Below are 20001 nucleotides of genomic sequence, written 5' to 3' on the forward strand. Positions count from 1 at the left end.
GGTTTCAGCGTCAGGTTCACCGGAAACTCATGTCGAGGAATTCTCTCCGGACAAAGCCACGCGAGAAGACAAAAGGTTAGCTGCTTGGTTTGTTTTATGCCAGAAAGCTGCGAAAGCTAAGAGTCTCGTAGAATTTAAAAACGCTGAAGAATCGTTTCAGCGAGTTTATGACCGGCTGTTACCAATGATGGAAGATCACTTAAAAACTTTTAAATACGCAAATGATGAGTTTTGCGAACTTGAGACTATGAAGCAGGCTTGGATTCAAAGGAAATTAGACATTAGCGTTGCTCGAGCAGAACTGAGCGCCGAACCCGAGCCGCATATCGAACGTTCAGCTTTGCAGGAAAAGCCAGCGGCGAGTGTGGTGTATAGTCGCCGATCAAAGAGGTCTAGCCGCTCTCGCGCTTCGTGTAGCACATCTGTCAGTGAAAGGCAGAGAACGGAGGCGGCACTAACCAAGAAACTTGCCGAACTTAAGTTGAAAAACATCGAAGAAGATCAAAGACAACGGGCTGAGAGGGAAAGGTTCGAGGCCAAATTGGCTGTCGAGACAGCAAAAGCGCAGTTAGAAGTTTTGGACCAGTCTGAAGAATGCAGACGGTCCACGTCTCTAGCCAGCTTATGCGAGGACTAAGTGGATTCTGGCACACCGAAGGTGCCGGACTGCCAGCCTGGTCTTGCGCTGTCTGGTAGAGCGGATGCTAGTAGGCATGTGGGTCAGGTGGATCTCGGTACAGGAAAGGTGCCCGAATTCCAGCCTGACCGTGCTGTGACTGAGGTAAATAAAACTGTTAGCTTTCAGCCCTCGGACTCTAAAATTTTGCCTTGCATCGTGAAAGCTGTTGGCGAGGGCATGTGCATGCCTAAGCCAGAGCACATGACATTTTCAGGCGAGCCAATTGAGTATTGGACCTTTATTCGCCATTTCGAGACCCATTTGGAGAGTCGAGCTCACACCGATGGAATGCGAATGACTCTACTATTGCAGCAGTGCCGAGGGAAAGCCAAGCACTTAGTCGAGCATTGTTCGATTATCGATTCCAGTGGAGGATATGCAGAAGCGAGGAAACTTCTGCACGACAATTATGGCGTGCCCGATATTGTCGCTAGGTCTTTCGTTACAAGGCTCGTGGGAAGGCCTGATATAAAGAGCGAAGACGCGTTGGGCATGCGCGACTATTCCCAACTCTTACGTCAGTGTTCACTGGTGTTAGGGAAGCTCGAAAACTTGGGCGACCTTAACACAGTGGATACCATAGTGATGCTGGCTGCCAAGTTGCCGATGGAAACGCAGAAGGGCTGGAGGCGCCGCACTGCTAACATTATGCTGCAGTCAGGGAGACAAGCTACATTTAACGACTTTGTAGGGTTTGTGGAAGAAGAATCGAGAGTATTAAACGCTTTTGGAGGTTTACTGTGCATGTCAGTGAAACGAGATCAAAGGATCCCAGCCAGCCCCCGATACACCCAGAAGAGCTCTTGTTCTGCCGTTGAAGCGACGGTTGCTTCACGGCCGAGGATGGCATGCTACCTTTGCAACGGACCGCATCTAATAGGTAGATGCAATGAATTTCTGAAAAAGTCAATTTCTAATCGTAGGGACTTTATTAGATACAAAGGAAGGTGTTACAACTGTTTTAGTGACAAGCACGTTGTTAGGTCTTGTGATAGACCACCGGCTTGCACAGTAAAGGGTTGTGGACGTCGCCACAACACCCTGCTGCACGAAGAAATGAGACCTACTGGCCCGAGGCAGCAGCTTGACTTTTCAAGAGGTCCCAGTAACTACAACCAAAGCGTAGAGGATAGCAATGGCAGGCCAGCCACCATTGCAAGGTGCGAAACGCTGCCTGAGGAGAGAAAAAATTTCTTTTTCTGCGTTATCCCGGTCAAGGTTTATAACGGAAATAAATGCTTGACCGTTAACGCATTTTTAGACACCGGAAGTGACACCACGTTTTGCACCACGTCACTGGTGAAGAAATTGGGTTTAAGAGGTCAACCAAACAGAATCCAATTGACAACTGTGGGCCAAATGCCGAGATCGGTTGATTGCCAAAAATTAGATTTTAAAATTCGGCCGCTAGATGACACTGATGAGCTGGATATAAGAGAAGCGGTGTCGCTGGACGATTTGGCGTTCAGAAACAATCGTCCTTTAACAGATTCAGATATAGAAGCATGGCCTCACCTGAAGGGTATCCAGTTCCCTCACCTGGATACTGAAGAGGTTTCGTTACTAATAGGCACTGACGTTCCATATGCTCATAGGCATCTGGATTCGAGGTATGGAGGGAGAAGAGATCCCTGTGCATTAAAGTCCTTTAGGGTGGAGCGTGATTGGACCCGGAATCGAGCGGGCAAACTCAAAACAGGCAATGGTTAATCGAATAAGTCAATATCAGATACAGAACCCCCAGACAATCTTTAGGGGCGCAGATCTCCCTACTTCAGTGAAGGGCAGAAAGGTCCGTGATAATGAACGTGCAGATGCGGCACGGTACCTCCCTCATGACCCAGTGCTCGACCAAAATAAGTCAGACGCAGTAAAAATTGTTTCCGATTGTGTGGCCCAACACAGAGAAATTTCATTAGACAATGTATTGATGCAAGGGCCATTGTACCAGCCCGATGTAGACGAATGGAGGGAGCGGTTCACTCAACTCTTTGAATTGCAGAGTGCCACTTTGCAACATTGTTTAAAGTCATTGCAGTTAGGTAGGGTGAGCAATCTAGGGTGGGGTGAACCAAAAATTTTGCTTTGTCTCGTTGATATTTCTTGTGGAACAACATAAAACGACCAGAAACCGAATTTGAGGAAATTTTGACCTTGGGAACCTACTCACTTTTTGGGTTGAAAATTCTGCCTTTTTCGAAAAATATGCAAAACATATGCTTATGAAAATAGAACTTTAAAGACACTTTTTTTGGCTATGTTCAATATACTATTTTACATTGCACTAATAATGACTTGGACTAGCTTCTAATACAAGTTTTGTTTAGGTTTTGAGATTCGATTGCTTTAATTTTTTTTGCAAAAACATGCAATTTTTTTCAAAAATCGAATACCATTGCATTTTAAAATCAGTTTTGGGAATATAAAATGACAGTCATGCAAAATCAATTGGATTCAACAGTCACTAATTCAATTGTAACACAAATATACTAGCACTTGATTTTAGTGTTAACAGTATCTACAAATGTGCTTGGCTGTAGTGCGCCTTTGTATCTGCAGCAGGAATCAGATTCCTGGAAGCTATACCAGCACGGATGAATCCATGTCTTCTATCAAACCCACACACTTTGTACGATGCATCAGTCACCATTTTCACAATTCTTTCTACTGATTGGGAGTGGTTTGGATAGCTTTTCACTTCTATTTTGCTTTCACGATATGAGATGATGTAATCAGATGTAATTGTGGTTGTGAAGATAGGTTCATAACATAAATATACGGTGATGTCGAATAATGGTTGGCCTCATAATTTATCGTTGGAACAACAAACTTCCGAACGGATCTATCACCAATATTTGCCCCATTGCGAATTTTCAATATTGCCATGACTGCATTTTCTCGAACTTTTCTGGTGTCATCCGCAAGAATTGCCATTATCACATTTTCAGAGTGTGCTGCGGTCGTAGAAGTAACTACACTCCGTGTTAGGGATGCAGAGTGCGAGCGCCTCTACCAATCTTTTGTTAGCTCTTCAGATGGTCAAACAACACCCTCAGCCGCCAAGGCTCTTCTGGAATGACTCGATGCAAAAAAAAGAACGCTGGACAGAGACCATCCAATCTCTCGCACTCAAGCCGTACAGCGTAGAGCACACTCAATAACCTTACGGACGATCAAGACAATCACCCCGACAATGTCCCATTCCTGCTAATAAGATCGCATCGCAGGTAATAAAAAATGGGATATATAAGCCGTGTAACCATATCTCCGATCGGTTTGTTACCAAAGAAGTGACAAAGCTTTGGGAGATCAACACACCCGACCAGGAGAGCATTTCTAGCTCCTTCTCACGGAGCGAATTCAATGCTGCCCTCAAGCACCTAAAACCAGGTAAGGCCTCTGGTCCAGGTAGGATATGTCCAGAGCTTATCATGCACGCTGGTTATGTTCTAAAGTCCTGGTTATACAATTTCCTGTTGTCCTGCCTGTGCCGCCTCAAGATTCCTAAAGTATGGAGAAGATCTCTGGTCGTCACAATCCCTAAGCCATTAAGCCAAACAAACCACTAGACGATGCAAATCGCCCCATTTCCTTGCTCTGCATTCCTTTCAAGATCCTTGAGAGACTAATCTACGCCCGTGTCGAACCAATAATTGACCCACTGTTTCCCAAAGAACAAGTTGGTTTCCGACACCGGAAGTCAACTGTAGACCAAGTCACACTACTAACTTAAGATATTGAGAAGAGCTTCTCGGCAAAAAAGAAAGCGGGGGCTGTTTTATCCACCTAACAGCAGCCTATGACACTGTTTGGCACCGTGGCCTAGTCTACAAGCTACTCCGCCTACTCCCTGACAGGCACATGGTCAAAATGACCATGGAACTCATCCACAACAGGAGTTTTACCCTTGCCACCGGAAGCGGAAAACCAAGTAGACTGCGGCGACTCAAAAACGGTGTCCCACAGGGATCAGTCTTGGCTCCCCTCCTTTTCAACGTCTATACGCACGACCTACCATCAACAACATCTGACAAATATGCATATGCTGATGACTTGGCCATTTTGTACTCTGCGAAAGACTGGCAATCATTACAAACGACGTTGAGCCAAGACATGACGACCATATCTGGATACCTTCATCAATAGAAACTGAAGCTCAGCGAAAGTAAAACTGTGACGGCAGTCTTCCATGTCAACAACAGGGAGGCAAAACGTGACCTGAAAGTGACCGTTAACGGCAAAATTCTGCCGCCCTGCCCAGAACCAACATACCTTGGGGTTACACTTGACAGGTCACTCACATACCGTCACCATTTACAGTCACTACGCAAAAAGCTGACATCTCGCGTCGCCCTGCTGAGACGTCTGGCAGGCACAACTTGGGGTGCAGGTGCTGACACCTTACGCACTGCAACCCTGGCTCTGGTTCACTCCACTGCTGAATACTGCGCCCCTGCCTGGTGCCGCAGTGCCCACACCCGCCTCATCGACAGCCCAATCAACGATGCATTGCGAACTGTGACTGAAGACTGAATGCCTGCGCCCAACTCCAACAGAGTACTTACCAATCCTTGCAGGCATCCAACTTGCTGAGCTCCGCCGAAAGGGAGCCATAATACACCTGGCTCGCCGGGCGGGAGATCCTAACCACTTGCTCCATGCAAAACTCAACATCCCACCTCAGGAATCTCCCCGGCAACTAAAGTCAAGACACCCCTTTGTGCCAGCTGCTGTTGAATTACTACATCTATTCAGCGATCATGCCATCAGCGCAGCACACTTCATGGAAGATACTTGGAAAGCAGCGTGGTGCGCCACCGACATCAAACTACATGGTTTTATACCCCACCCGGTGGCGCGCCCCCCTAGTATGGACCTGCCTCGGCCGACTTGAGTCAAGCTCAAAAGAATCCGAACCGGAGTCGGTCGCTTCCACTCCAACATGCACAAGTGGGGTCTGGCTCCCTCATCGGCCAGCGAATGCGGAGCGGAGGAACAAACTGCTGACCATGTCGTTCTCGAATGTCCCATCTACAAGGCACCAAATGGAACGCATGGTATAGCAACGCTGGACGAAGCTACACTCACCTGGCTTTCCACCACCTGTCCTGAAATTTGATCTAGTTTCAAACGAAAGAAGACCGTCTGTATCAAATTGTCAGACAATCACAAAAGGGTAAACGGCTATTCGACGCGGCACTTTTTCGACGAGGCCCTATTCGACGAGGAAACTATTGAATGCGGGAATTATTGGCCTATACAAAACTAGATAGTGTAACTTTTGACTTTGGTAAATTTTTAGAAAAAATCCAAGATTTTTACACTTTTTATGATTCATTTCCCTACTTTAATTTGCATCTATTGGCCCCATATTGGGAAAAACACATAAGTAAACTAATAGTTTTAGGTATAAAAGAAATATAACAATATTATATCAACTTTAAATAATGCGAAAAAAACTTTGAAATTTTAGGGATATTTTGAAATATTATGAAATTTCAACTCAAAAAGTGGGTAGGTTCCTGTTGTCAAAAATCGTTGAAATTTTTTGTGTGATGTTTTCTCAAACCTCCACAAGAAATATCTGCGATAGCATGCTCAAATCCAAAATTAGTACTTTTTCACCCCACCCTAATTGAGCATAGACCGACTGCATTACTTTTTCGACGCTTCCAGTCAAAATTACAGCGCGATTTCGTATCCGCACTCTATTAATGATGACTTTACAGACATCTTGAGGGTAGAAGGACGCTTGGAGAACACAGCGAGTCCTTGCAATGTCAAACATCCGATCATTCTTTCGTATTCAAATCAATCTAAAATTTCGTTTATTTTGAAGCAGAGTCTCCATGTTGGTCATGCAGGAATAGCACACACTTGGACGTCTTTGCATGAGCGGTTTTACTTCTTCAAGGATTCCGCCGCTGTGCGGAAGATCGTTAGCAGCCATGTGACAACAGGAGAACAGAAGATGACTGATCTACCTGATGTTTGTCTACGCTCTGAGGAGCTTCTTTTCAGTTCTGTCAGAATCGACTACTTCGGACCCTTCATGGTTTAGCAGGGAAGGAGCATGGTAAAAAGGTATGGATGCATTTTCACTTGCTTAACTATGAGGGCTGTCCACTTAAAGATTGCCTATGACATGTCTACTGACGCATTTCTTAACGCTTTTCGGCGGTTCGCTGCCAGATGGGGAAATCCTAAGGAAGTGTTTAGTGATAATGGCACCAATTTTGTCGGTGCACATCGCGTATTAAAGGATTGTTTGAGATCTTTACAGGACCCCAGCATTGAACAATACTTTCGACGAAAAGCAATGAGGTGGAATTTCAATCCACCAGAGGCGTCTCACTTCGGAGGCGTTTGGGAACGAATGATCCGCTCGGTTCGACGGATTCTCGACTTTATGCTCTCCAAGTTCGGCACACTGACGAACGACACGCTGAACACCTTCATGATTGAAGGGGAGAACATCCTGAACTCACGACCGCTGGTTCCAGTGAACTACAATTCGACGGATCAACAACCACTGACACCAAATCATTTATTACGACACAATTTGGAGAGTGATCCTCCAATGCTTTCCGTGAAGGCAAACGAAAAAGACTGCTATGCGCGACGACAATGGCGAAGAGTTCATTTCCTAGCCGATGAGTTCTGGCGAAGGTGGAAAAAGGAGTATCTACCGACAATCGCTTTGAGACAAAAATGGCCGGACCGAAAATGTAACTTCGAGACGAATGACGTCGTCTTAATTGTTGACGATAATTTTCCACGACGACGTTGGACTATGGGAAGAATCATCCATACATATCCAGATAAGCACGGAGTAGTGCGACAAGTAGATGTTCGAGTCGGTACCAGCATCCTGAGAAGGCCGATTGCAAAGCTGTGTCTTATCTGCAAGCCAGCCGAGGCCTCAAATGATACCGCTATCGACACAAATACTGTATAGATCGAAGCAGTGCAATAACTGCGTTTTCATGCGCTTCTACGAAGCATTTGCCTGGATTTGAGGGCAAAATAGACGCTTTGCTGATTTTATGAACCCTCTGCTGATCTGTTGCTGCGGGAACCCGATGTACCGGAAGTCAATTGTGGATTGTATTTTTCGCGGTATCTACGCATTGTCGTTCCTGCATGCGGTGTGGAGACAACAATGAGTAGATACATAATGTTTCGTATTTGTGTTTTATGACTCGCTTCAGTATTGCAGCCGTAGTTTTTGCCCTTTGTAATTGCGAAAATATCTTGTTTCACGTTAAAAATAGGCTTGCATAGTTTTCCTATTTTTGGAGGGAGTGTAAGATATTTTCTCTTCACTTTCTAAGTTTTGAAGTTCACGTGTTTACGAGTGATAATATATTGATAAATGCCCTTTTTGACGGCATAGTAGCTTTCTCCTGGCGATTGATCAACCGCAATTGATGTACTGGAAAGTTGCTTAGCTTAAAACAATATAGAAAAAACACTTTATTTTGGAAAACATTTTGGTGATTTCATATGCCCTTGCAAAACACGGTGGCTCCAAGTTTATTGTGACGTAACAATTTATTGAAATCATCGCCCCTTGGGATCTTAGTTTATCGCGTACGGAAACAACATTCCATGATTCATCGAAAATATTGTGTTCGATTTGTTGCTTCTTTATTATAATTTGGGAATTTCAAAACATGTAAAAATTTAGTAAGTCGAGATTTGTAGAATTCGGACAAGCAGCTTCAAAGAGATTGCTTCAATGTGAGTACAAATTGTTTGCTTATTTGTAAATTTGACTGTTGCTTTGTGTTAAAACGTCTGACATTTCAATCATTCTTGTACGCGCTGTGTTCACTTAAAGAAGGCTTGCTGACACAGTTTTATTGCGCATTATCTACGTATCGTAACGCGTTATTTTTATTTGTTATAGCTGAATTGTAACCGCATTGGAATTCTGTGTAAAGAATTTCAGACTGTAGCTGTTGCCGAAATTCACCGGCTTACTTGGCAAAAATTGGTATGGACATTTTAATTATGTGAAATTTATTGCTGATTTAATGTATTGTTATTCACACTATCTGTCCGTAAAGCGCTAAAGGTCGACGCATATTCACGGTGGATGTAGCAATGTAAAAACTCACATTAATCATTATTGCCTTCAATGCCTTGTAGTTTTACGCAAATGCGTGATTTGTGCTTTTATGTTATTTCAGAAAACGACTTCTCTTCTCACTGTTCCTGTTGTGTTCACTCGGGATTGTGGTTTGAGAGACTGTTGACAAAAACGTCAAGTATCATTGTAATTTCGCTCCAATTTAATAAACCATTTCCATCTAAATTCGACAACAGTCGGATTGCCTTTGCGGTCGAGCCTAGTGATAGAGAATAATATCACATTTACACTATTGAAACTGGCAAATTCATGTTTAAACTGAAACATAATCAACTGCCAAAAAACTTTAACTCACTATTTCAACTTAACAGCAACTTGCATCACATATCAACCAGAAACAGCAATCGATTTTTTCTTCCCTATTACTCCAAAAAATTAACCCAACAATCCATCCAATTCAGTGGAGTTAAAGTCTGGAACGATCTCCCCAAAAACATTACTGAAATCGAAACATTTTCCTTATTCTGCAGCAAACTGAAAACCCATCTGCGAACTGAAATTCAAGCTGATTAGCATGCGTCAACTTTTGTATATTTAATCTTTCAAGTACTAGGCCTTCTATTTGACACCAAGTATCTGCTTAGCTTATTTCAGCAGTCACTGTCGTGCGTCTGCCACCACCGCCTAAAATTATTCAATAGGCTGCTATTAGATGCTAATATGTTACAACGATTTAATATGTTACCAACGCAATACGCCCTTAATTAGCCGAACTACGTATATTGTACTTGTTCAAAGAACCTTTTGACTCGCTGTTACTTTGTTTGTGTACATTTGTTTGTCAAGAGCAGGGTACTTCAACAATGAAGCTGCATCACTCTCCAGCAGTTTGGTTGGAAATTCATTTGAAAAACGCCAAGAAACTCCATCCCTCTCCGATACCGAAGTCACTCGCATGCCATCAAGACCATTTTCATATCTTTTTCACTACATTTTTCATCATTTATGATCATCACTATCACGCCCCGATAGCTCAATTGGTTAGCGCGTCACTTCTGGAACGAAGAAGCTTCAAGATCATGCGGCGCTGGTTCGACTCTCGGGGTGTGCGCTTGAGCACCGCACGTTAAGGACTGCTCTCCATTCAGTGGCATCTAATGGATGGAATAGTTCCCCGGAAACAAGACTTCAACAATCGGAAACTTCACTCTGTCAATCTCGGTGACCGGGCCTGCGTCAGTGATTCAAAGCCTCTACAAGTATGCGAAACTGCCAGGATTAAGCTCTGCAAGAAGCTTTCCCAGTCCGAGGATAAAGATTCAATCAATCAATATTACCATGTTCAAACAACAATTAACTTAGTGTATATTCCTGAACATATCGGTTATCGATTCCTATTTAAAAACTGCACCACTGTCGTTGCTGCGAACACTTCATTTTATTTAAAAACGAAGCACTGTGTACATAGTTTTTTTGTATAATCAGCTGACCGTACGTTTATTCTTAAATGCTCGTGTTTTTGATTTTTCTTTTTTTGTATTGGTTGTAAGATTCAGTTGTCCCCGCATAGCTTCATCAACTGCCAGACCTCCAATTGCTTTAGGTATGTAGATGCAACTGATTCTTTCAACTAATTCATCTATTTTAAACTGTTAGGTTTGGTGGCCGTGCTTAAATTTACTTTCATCAACGTATCCTTTAAATTTACATCGCATGCACATTTTAAACTTCCTTGGTTTTGTCGCCGTTTCCTTGTGTTGGTTTTATTCCCGTAAACTGTTGGTAACTTTATTCATTGCTGTTGTTTTCCGACAAAGAAAAATAAATTGAATTGAAAACCTAATTTTTCACAGCTGTCCCTTCAGGATAAACCTTCTATAAAGAAAAGAGGCTGTCCTACGCCTGACGTTCCAATAGAAAAGACAGGATATAAGCCATAGCAAAAAGTACATTCGTGGCTTTAACCCTTTTTCCTGTGACGTTTTTTGGCCAGTTGACCTGCGGAAGGGGGGGTCGGTTCGACACTAGCACTTTGAGCTCGTGTAACTCAAAAACTACGCAAGATAGATCAATCAAATTTTCACAGGATGCAGATAATTTATCGGACAACACAGCATCGAAACTCTTTTGCAATTTGTTCAACAGTACAACTTGAAAAATCAAATAATTTGATGGTTGGTCATATTTTTTTATTTGACTTAAGAAATTGCTTCTTAATTAACTTGTAATTGAGTGTGACGGGTTAATTCCATTGTGTAGCCTACGATTTTAATCTTTTACGCGGAGACGTCGTCCACGCTTTAATGAAATCGTAATTGGTGTCCGACTTGCGTTTGCTTGTTGTTTTGCCGGAGGCATTGCAAAAATATTTTCCTTTGTCTCAACATTTGCAGAGAATCAGACAAAATCACTGCAAAAAAAACTATTTCAATTTCTTTTTGAGCCACATGTTTATAGTCTACACTTTTTCAAACGTACTGTCATTACTTGATATTAGAACTAAATGAAGCATTTTCTTTCACATTCACAGTGTCGAATTTGGTTATGCTTGATCAAGAAACACTTTGTATTTCACAGCACATCTCAGGGAGCTATTTATTCGTTTTTAACATTGTTTCAACTGCTAGAGACGTTGAATCGATGTTAAAAGTGTCTGATTTGCTGTGTGGGTAGCGGTTGAATACAGAAAAGTAAGGTAGCCTAATGGTGTCACGTGGTATTTGAACAACAACCTATCCAAAGGTAGTGACGTGCTTCGATAGGAGCTCGTTCCATTTTAGGCCATCATGCACTCCAAAAACAAAGACCGTCTAAAATTCCTGACTGATAAACTACGTCACAATGCATTACAAAAGTGAAATGTTTCAATACTTACCAACAATGATCACTTTGAATGAAACAATTTTGCAAACAGTTGTAATAAAATGTAGTGGTAATAATCGTTGTCAAATCGTGTTGGTAGGCTATAGAAGAGGTCATTTGCACATTGCCAAATGGAACTCCCGTTCTGCGTGACAAACTCAAAGTCGTGGCATATTAACGATATGAAAAATGGATACATTTAGCAAGATATCAAATCTTGCAAAAAAAAACTTTTTCAGGCTAATTGCTATTGTCTTAAAAAAACAAAAAATCACTAAAGTGTTGACTTTTTCCTTGGGCAAAATTGAAGGTTATTGATATTTTAAAAATGCACTTTTGTGTCTACATGAGTAGTAGAGTATGATCCTCTCGATATCCGCTGGCAGAGCCAAAATCAGAGCCCTGGCAGAGTCTTGGCAGAGCAGGGCAAAGCCCTGGCAGAGCCCTGGCACTGTCCTGGCAGAGTCTTGGCAGAGCAGTACCTGGCAGTACGAAAAAAGCAGTACCTGGCAGTACGAAAAAAGCAGTGCTCCGGCAGTACCTGACAGAGCCAAAAGCAGAGTCTTGGCAGAGCAGTACCTAGCACTGTCCTGGCAGAGTCTTGGTCGTACGAAACAGTGCTTGGCACTGTCCTGGCAGAGTCTTGGTCGTACGAAGCAGTACCAAAAGCAGTGTACAAACAGTGTTCTGGCACTGTCCTGGCAGAGTCTTGTGCAAAACTTACCACGATGTCGCAACGATTGCGTCAGATGTTTTGATAATATTGCACTATTCTTGGATATTACTTCATTTTCTTTTTTCTGAGTTGTAGGTTATATATACCGCAGTAGAGTATCATTAGTCCTTAGTTGATGTGATGGCAGTGGAAAGTCTCTTTGGTTCTTCAAGTGTTGCAACAGCAAATGAATATGTGGCACTTTCAGGTGGTTTATCTTCCATTGTTTGTCCAGAATCAGCTCCTGCTGCTCCTCATTTGGTGGAAAAAAGAGCTAGAATGAATACCTTTCAAGAGAATAAACAATATAAAAAGTATTTTTCAAGTTCTCTCCATTGTCCTGAGAACATGGCAGACAGCGGTTTCTATTATTATGGCGACAAAGACCGTGTCCGTTGTTTTTGTTGTGGGGGAGGATTGAATCATTGGGTATCAACAGACATTCCTTGCGTAGAGCACGCGAAGTATTTCCCTCATTGCAAGTTTATCCAAGAAAAAATGGGGTTTGATTTTGTGTTAAATTTCGTGAGAAGGTATCCTTATTTGAATAGACCAGCATCTTTTCAAGTAGGTGGATTCTTGCCTGCTGGACTCTTACTTCGAAGAGGTTTAATTTCACCTCGACCACGCTCAACTCAACCACAAACTGTCACAATGGAAAAGTGGAGACATCGGGTTGTATCGTTTGTTTTCGCACCTTTAGATCTATTTCATGAGAAAGCATCTCTTGCCAGAGCAGGTTTGTGCTACACTGGAGAAGGGAGAAAGGTTGTTTGTTTTTGGTGCGACACCTCCTTTTTCATGGCGGGTTTTCAATGTCCTTGGACAGAACACGCCAAAGCAAATGAGCAATGTAACTATTTGAAAATGAATAGAATATTCCCTAATCGTAGTGATGAAACATCGTTGTTGTATGAAACGAAAGATACGACGGAAGCAATTGAAGATTGTGAAACGTTGCAATGTAAAGTGTGCTTGGATCGTGCGATCGATGTGTTAATCATTCCTTGTGGGCATTTATGTGCTTGCAGTGGATGTGTAGTACATTTAGAAAATTGTCCTATATGTCGACATGTGATTGGAACTCTTCAAAAAGTTTACTTAACTTAAATATTCTACTTTAATCATTGAACATGTGTTTGATATTTATATGTTGCCTTTTCACGAAATAAAAGGATATGCTATCAATATCGAATGTCATTTTGTGTCTTGTCGAGTAAGATGGATGTTCGTTTTCAGCATCCATTTACTTGTGTTATTGCTGGCCCAACTGGAAGCGGTAAAACTGAGTTTGTGGTAAGGTTTTTGGAGCACCTTAAAGAGATGATGTCCCCTATTCCGGATAGGGTGTTGTGGTGTTATGGAGAGTGGCAAGAAAGGTTTAAGACGATCGCCAATGTCGAGTTCCTGCAAGGTTTACCATCAAGCGACACTTTCAACTCTTCAGAAAAAACATTGGTTGTTATTGACGATTTAATGAGTGAGACAAACCGCAGTGTGACCGACCTTTTTACCAAAGGTAGTCACCATAAAAACATCAGTGTCATGTATATTGTTCAAAACCTTTTTCACAAAGGCAAGGAACATCGAACGATTAGTCTCAATGCTCATTATCTGGTGGTGTTTAAAAACCCCAGAGACAACTCTCAGATACTTCATTTAGCAAAGCAAGCTTACCCGAGACGTTCTAGCGTCCTCCAGCAAGCATTTACAGACGCAACTTCGAAACCCTTCGGTTATTTACTCTTGGACTTTAAGCAAAGCACCCCGGAAAAGTTTCGTCTGCAAACCGACGTCTTTCCTGGAGAAACAAATTCTGTGTACGTTCCAGTCTTTTAAAATGACTTCTCGTTTGCAACGTCATATCGGTACCCTGAAACTTCTTTCTAAAGCGACTCCCAATGTCGCCAAGGGGGTTATAAAATCAGCAGACAACGACTTGATTAAGTGTGTTTGTGATTGTTGCTACAACGTGCTGAAGGGTAACGTTCCTATTTCTTCAACACACAAAGCAAGATTATATAAGCATAAGAAGTCTTTACGTGAGCTAGCAAAAAAGAAGACCAGTCTCACAAAAAAACGACACCAGCTCAGTGGCCGAGTGGTTTCGCCTTTGGCTCTGGTGCTGGTAGATCTGAGATCGATTCCAGGTCGGGTCAAACCGAAGACTTTAAAAACGGTACCGATTGTGTCTTTCTTGCATAACGCAATGAGAATAAATTGGGTAATAATGTGATAACATCGTAAAACCTGATATACAATTAAACATGAGCCCTGTCGCTAAAAGACCTTAGCTGTTGTAGAGCGACAATAAATAAAACCATAACATTATTATTATTAACAAAAAAACGACGACTTATCCAACACGGCGGGTTTCTAGGAGCACTTTTATCCGCAGTCATTCCGGCGATCGCTGGATTAATTAGTACTCTCACCTCAAAATAAGAAGTGGAAAGTGTCAAAAAGATGAGTCTAGTGGAACCGCGTCTTTTAGAAGCAATTCGGGAAAAAAATATTCAAAAACCACCGCTAGTGAACGCGATGAGTGACTTGGACTCGAAAATGAATGAAATCCTCAACCGACCCGACCTGCCCACAAGCGAAAAAGTGAGGCTTTACGATCAAGTCCTGCAACAGTACATTGTGTATCGCGACAAATATGCCAACATCCCGACCAAAGTTGTTGTGGAAGAGAAAAAACAATTTACCGAAGACGATATTTTGGTTGGAGTAGCAAGGAGTTACCTTGGAAAAAGTCGCGGTCTCATTGACTTGATAAAAAAGAATTCATCCTTGGGTTGGAACAATTCTGGTGAGATCACAATTCACGGACAGGTGATTCCCAATTCCAATATAAAGCATCTGATATCAGCCGTTGTTCACAAATCTAAAAGATTCCAACCAGTGGGGTTGACAGAGTTTCAACAAGTTTTGCAAGAGCTCCGCCCTTCTGCGAGCGTTAAAAAGGTGACATGGCGTCAGCATCACTGAACCTATGATCCGGGAAACCCTGCAAGTTTTGGAGGAGTTGAAAGACTGCAAAAGGTTGTCAAAAAGCCAGTGAAATCATGGCTCATGTCTCAAGATGTCTATACTCTTCACAAACCAGTCCGTCATCAATTTCCGCGTCGTCGTGTAGTGGTCGGCGGTATAGGAGAACAATTTCAAGCCGACTTGGTTGATGTGTCGGCTCTGAAAAAAGAAAATCGCAATTTCAAATATCTATTGACCTGTATTGATGTGTTTTCGAAATTTGCATGGGTTGTGCCATTAAAAGATAAAACCGGTAAAACTTTGATCAAGGCTTTCTCTAAAATTATCTGAAAGTCAATACCCAGGACTCTGCAAACAGACAAAGGTACAGAGTTTACAAATAAAATCTTTCAAAAATGGTTGAAAAACCACGGTATTCATTTCTTTACGACTCATAACCAGGAGACAAAAGCCAGCATTGTAGAGCGGTTTAATCGCACCTTGAAAAGTCGTATGTGGCGTTATTTCACATACAAGAAAGCGAGACGGTTCATTGATATTTTACCCAAGTTGGTTCAATCCTATAATCACTCGTATCACCGAAGCATCAAACGCACTCCGGCTTCTGTGAGTCCTGAAAATCAAGAGATTGTTTGGCAAACGCTTTACGGAGGTGTTTCTTTACCTAAAAAACCGAAAGTCGAAGTTGGTTCGCATTAGCAAACACAGACGCAATTTTCAAAAAGGATATTTACCAAACTGGACAGAGGAGTTGTTTCTTGTCGACAAAGCTTTACCCGGAGACCCACAGGTTTATATTTTAAAAGATTTAGACGGGGAAACACTGCAAGGTTCCTTTTACGAACAAGAAATTCAAAAAGTTTCTAAAACAAACGACATCTACAAGGTTGAAGCGATTTTGGGAAGGAGGAAAAAAGGTCGAAAGAAACAGATCTTTGTAAAGTGGCTCGGTTACCCGGACAAGTTCAATTGCTGGATTGACGAAGCGAGTGTTGTACGTTATGGCTGAGTGGAAAATGTGTGGAAAAAACGTTCCCAGAAGTGAAATAGTCTATTTTTTTCAAATGGTTGTCATTTTGATTGTGATATCGTTCAGTTTATACAACCTGAGTTTAGCGGAGGACCCCCACAAGCTTTGGATCGTGTTGCTGTCCAACTGTTTAGGATTGGTAATGCCCCAACCTAAAATAAAATATCCAAAGCGAAATGTTTTACCTGACCCTTCCGAGTAACAGCTCTATGAAATTCTTCCCAACCAACACATTGACGGATTATGTGGTCAGACTACCAAAAGAAATCAATTTAGAAGGGGATTGGGAGGTTGGTGTTGCCGAAGTTCAATACCCTCACTCCTGGAGGAATGTTAAGAATTCAGTCAACCATTGGGTGCAGTATATTAATGGGGTTGATACAAAAATCGTGGTCTTGGATCCTGGTCACTACCCCAGTCCTCAGAGTATTCTTGAAGTTTTAGAAACAAAATTGAAGCTTCGAATGGGAAATGAATATTCTTCTCGAATGTATTACGACCCTTACACGAGGCTTGTGAACTTTACAATTGACAGCGGTGTCCGTCTTATTCTCGGTCAAGGGCTAGCTGAAATGCTAGGGTTTAACAGGAAACGTTTTAAAACTGGAGAGTATCAATCGAAACACCGCGTGGATCTGCGTCAGGGTTTTTACTCTATCTATTTGTATTGTGACGTGGTCGAACCCCGCGTAGTCGGTGACACATTAGCTCCCTTGTTGGGTGTCATACCGGTGGAAGGAAAAACTGGTGATTACATTTACCGAAGAAGTGAAAAAGTACACTATCATCTTGTGCAACGAAAAAACTTTAGTACCATACATATATCACTGCGAGACGACCAAGGCAATCCAGTTCAATTCGAAACAGGGAAGGTAGTGGTCACTCTTCACTTTCGAAAAAGACTTCTTCACCAGCTATAATGCCCTACAAGCCAGCGTTTTGTTGCAATGCAAAAGCTTATGAAAATTATTATGTCTCACAAGTTGGGCATGGAACTCCAGGCTTTTTTACCGGCGCTCAATATCAAAACGGTTATGGGTTGGGGAGTATTTTTTCTAGTCTCGGCAAAGCGGTTTTACCTCTCTTTAAATCAGGAGCCAAAATGGTTGGCAAGGAGGTTTTAAAGACTGGTGCACAGTTCGCCTCGGATGTATTGGGAGGAAAAAGTGTCAAAGATGCGGCCATACAACGCTCTAAACAGGCAGGCATGAACTTACTAAACAGAGCTGTAGCCCCAACCAAAAGAACTTTCCAACCTCCACCACAAGAAGCCTTTTTCTCATCTCCTTCAGCTAAAAGGTCGAGAAAAAGCAAAAAGTCTACTAGTTTGAAAAAACGCAAACGAAAAGCAGTCGCTCCTAAGGACATCTTCAATGGGTAGTTTGATTCATGAAAAGTCTTGTGAAGGATTGAAAAGCGAACTAGATTTGTTTTCTGTTCCGCCAACACAAACCAGTTTAGAACAGGGACATTATGTCGAACATCGTCCCCAATCTACTCTTACCGACAGTGGGCCTGTTGAGTTTTTACTTGTGGAAGAAGGCGACTACTATATTGATTTGGCCAACACCCTACTTTACGTTCGCGCCAAAGTGGTCAAGAACGATGGGGCAAATTTGGATGTAGATCAAGCCGTGGCTCCGGTTTGCAATTGGTTGCATAGCCTATGGTCTCAAGTCGACTTGAGCCTCAACAACACCCAGATTTCTCAGTCTAATCACACGTATCCGTTCCGTGCCTATTTAGAGACACTTCTCAGTTTTGGAAGCTCAGCAAAGACGTCACAGTTATCGGCCAACCTGTGGTACAAAGATTCCCACGGAAAGTTTGATACGCTCGCTGCTACAAATAGCGGCTTTAACCAACGTAGGTTATTGACAGCCGGAAAGCCGATCATTGGACATGATTGGAAAACTGCATCTGGATGTAGCCTTTCAGAATAGGTATTTGCTCAACGGAGTTGAGATGAAGCTCAAGCTGACTAGAGCCTCCGACGCGTTTTGTCTCATGGGACAAGGAAAGGTCAAACTAGAAGAAGTGGTTCTTTTCTGCAGAAAAGTTAAGCCAAACGATGCAGTCAGGATCGCCCACATCAAGGCCCTCCAATCTGGAACAGCCAAGTATCCGATACGTCGTGTTGAAACAAAGGCCTTTACTGTACCTCAAGGAAATCTTTCTGTCACCAAAGAAAACTTGTTTTTGGGACAGTTACCGAAGAGAGTTGTCATTGGTATGGTGGATAATGCGTCATTCAATGGTTCGGCCACTAGGAATCCTTTCGATTTCAAGCACAATTCTACCAACTTTTTAGCTTTGTACCGCGATGGTAAACAGATCCCGTCACGACCTTTACAACCCGATTTTGCAAATGCAAAATTTATCCGCAGCTATCTTTCCCTGTTTACTGGGACAAGCCAATATTATGCGGATGAAGGAAATGACATTTCTAGATCAGAATACCCGGGTGGTTATACGCTGTTTGCATTTGATTTGACACCTGACCTTGGGTCTGGAGCAAACCATTTTGAACTGATAAAGCATGGCAACTTAAGATTGGAAATTCATTTTGCGACAGCCCTGGCACATACCATTAACGTGATTGTTTACGCGGAGCATGACAATCTTTTAGAAATTGATCGGAACAAAAGCGTCATTTTCGATTATTCAGCATGAACTCGGACCAGATTTCAAGAATTTTGTACAACGACCCCTGTCTAAAGCGTGTGTTTCAAGGAGTTTACGCGAGAGACATGCTACCTCGAGATGTGTCCCCTCCTGCCGCCTACGTTTTCAACACTGACAAAAGCGACCAACCCGGTGAGCATTGAGTGGCTGTTTTCCTGAGTAAAGATCATCAAAGTGTATATTTTGACTCCTACGGCCTTCCACCTTTCCATGATGAATTTGTCGACTTTATGAACTTATATGCGATCGAGTGGGTCTACAACTCTACCACGATCCAAGGACCATTGTCTTTCGTTTGTGGGCATTATTGTGTTTATTTTTTATTACAACGTTGTCGCGGACTATCAATGAGGTCTATTGTGGCAAAGTTTCATTCCAATCTGACTGCAAACGACCGTGCTGTTGACGACTTTGTGCGCCATACATATAAAATTAAAATTTAATTGCTTGTATATGTATATTATTTATATTATGTATATGATATGTATAGTGTACTGTATATTATATATGTGTACCACCTTATACTATGTATATACCTTACACAATAAAAACACCAATGAAACATTTCTTCATGTCTTTTATTGAAAGTGAATTATACACGAATACGTTTAACTGGAGGTTCTTCAGTTTCTTCGGGTGTGATGAGAAGTTTTGAAAAAAATTCCAATTGCTGTTGGCATTCTTCTGTCAGATGATCTTTCCCTTTGCAGGCAATGTAGAATTCCTCACACCGCTGATACACAAAATGAACATAGTGTCGAGGGGCATAGACCTTGTCCGTTGTAAAAGAAAGGCGAAATTCATCCGGACAAATTTCTTTTTTGACTGCTTCGATATGATTCAAACGAGCACAGTTTTCGTCGTCTTCTGAAGTGGCCCAATATAATATTGATAGATAAGCCTTTGTCTTTGGAACGAATAAGATGTACGGATCCTCTTCG

The 20001-nt window shown here is 42.3% G+C and overlaps 3 protein-coding genes across 3 annotated transcripts; all 3 read left to right on the forward strand.

The window, feature by feature from the left end:
* Positions 1–856: 856 nt before the first annotated feature.
* Positions 857–2389, forward strand: LOC145783546 (uncharacterized). Its single transcript, XM_082595471.1, has one exon. It carries the CDS (start codon positions 857–859, stop codon positions 2387–2389), a length of 1533 nt encoding a protein of 510 aa, XP_082451597.1.
* A 4402-nt stretch (positions 2390–6791) lies between these two features.
* Positions 6792–7637, forward strand: LOC145783638 (uncharacterized). Its single transcript, XM_082595558.1, has one exon. It carries the CDS (start codon positions 6792–6794, stop codon positions 7635–7637), a length of 846 nt encoding a protein of 281 aa, XP_082451684.1.
* A 4855-nt stretch (positions 7638–12492) lies between these two features.
* On the forward strand, positions 12493–13461 carry LOC145783755 (baculoviral IAP repeat-containing protein 8-like). The gene has a single exon (XM_082595609.1). The coding sequence runs from the start codon at positions 12493–12495 to the stop codon at positions 13459–13461; it is 969 nt and encodes a 322-aa protein (XP_082451735.1).
* The last annotated feature ends 6540 nt before the right edge of the window (positions 13462–20001 follow it).

The sequence above is a fragment of the Aplidium turbinatum genome, chromosome 1 (assembly GCF_918807975.1).
Source record: "Aplidium turbinatum chromosome 1, kaAplTurb1.1, whole genome shotgun sequence".
In the NCBI taxonomy this organism is placed as follows: domain Eukaryota; kingdom Metazoa; phylum Chordata; class Ascidiacea; order Aplousobranchia; family Polyclinidae; genus Aplidium; species Aplidium turbinatum.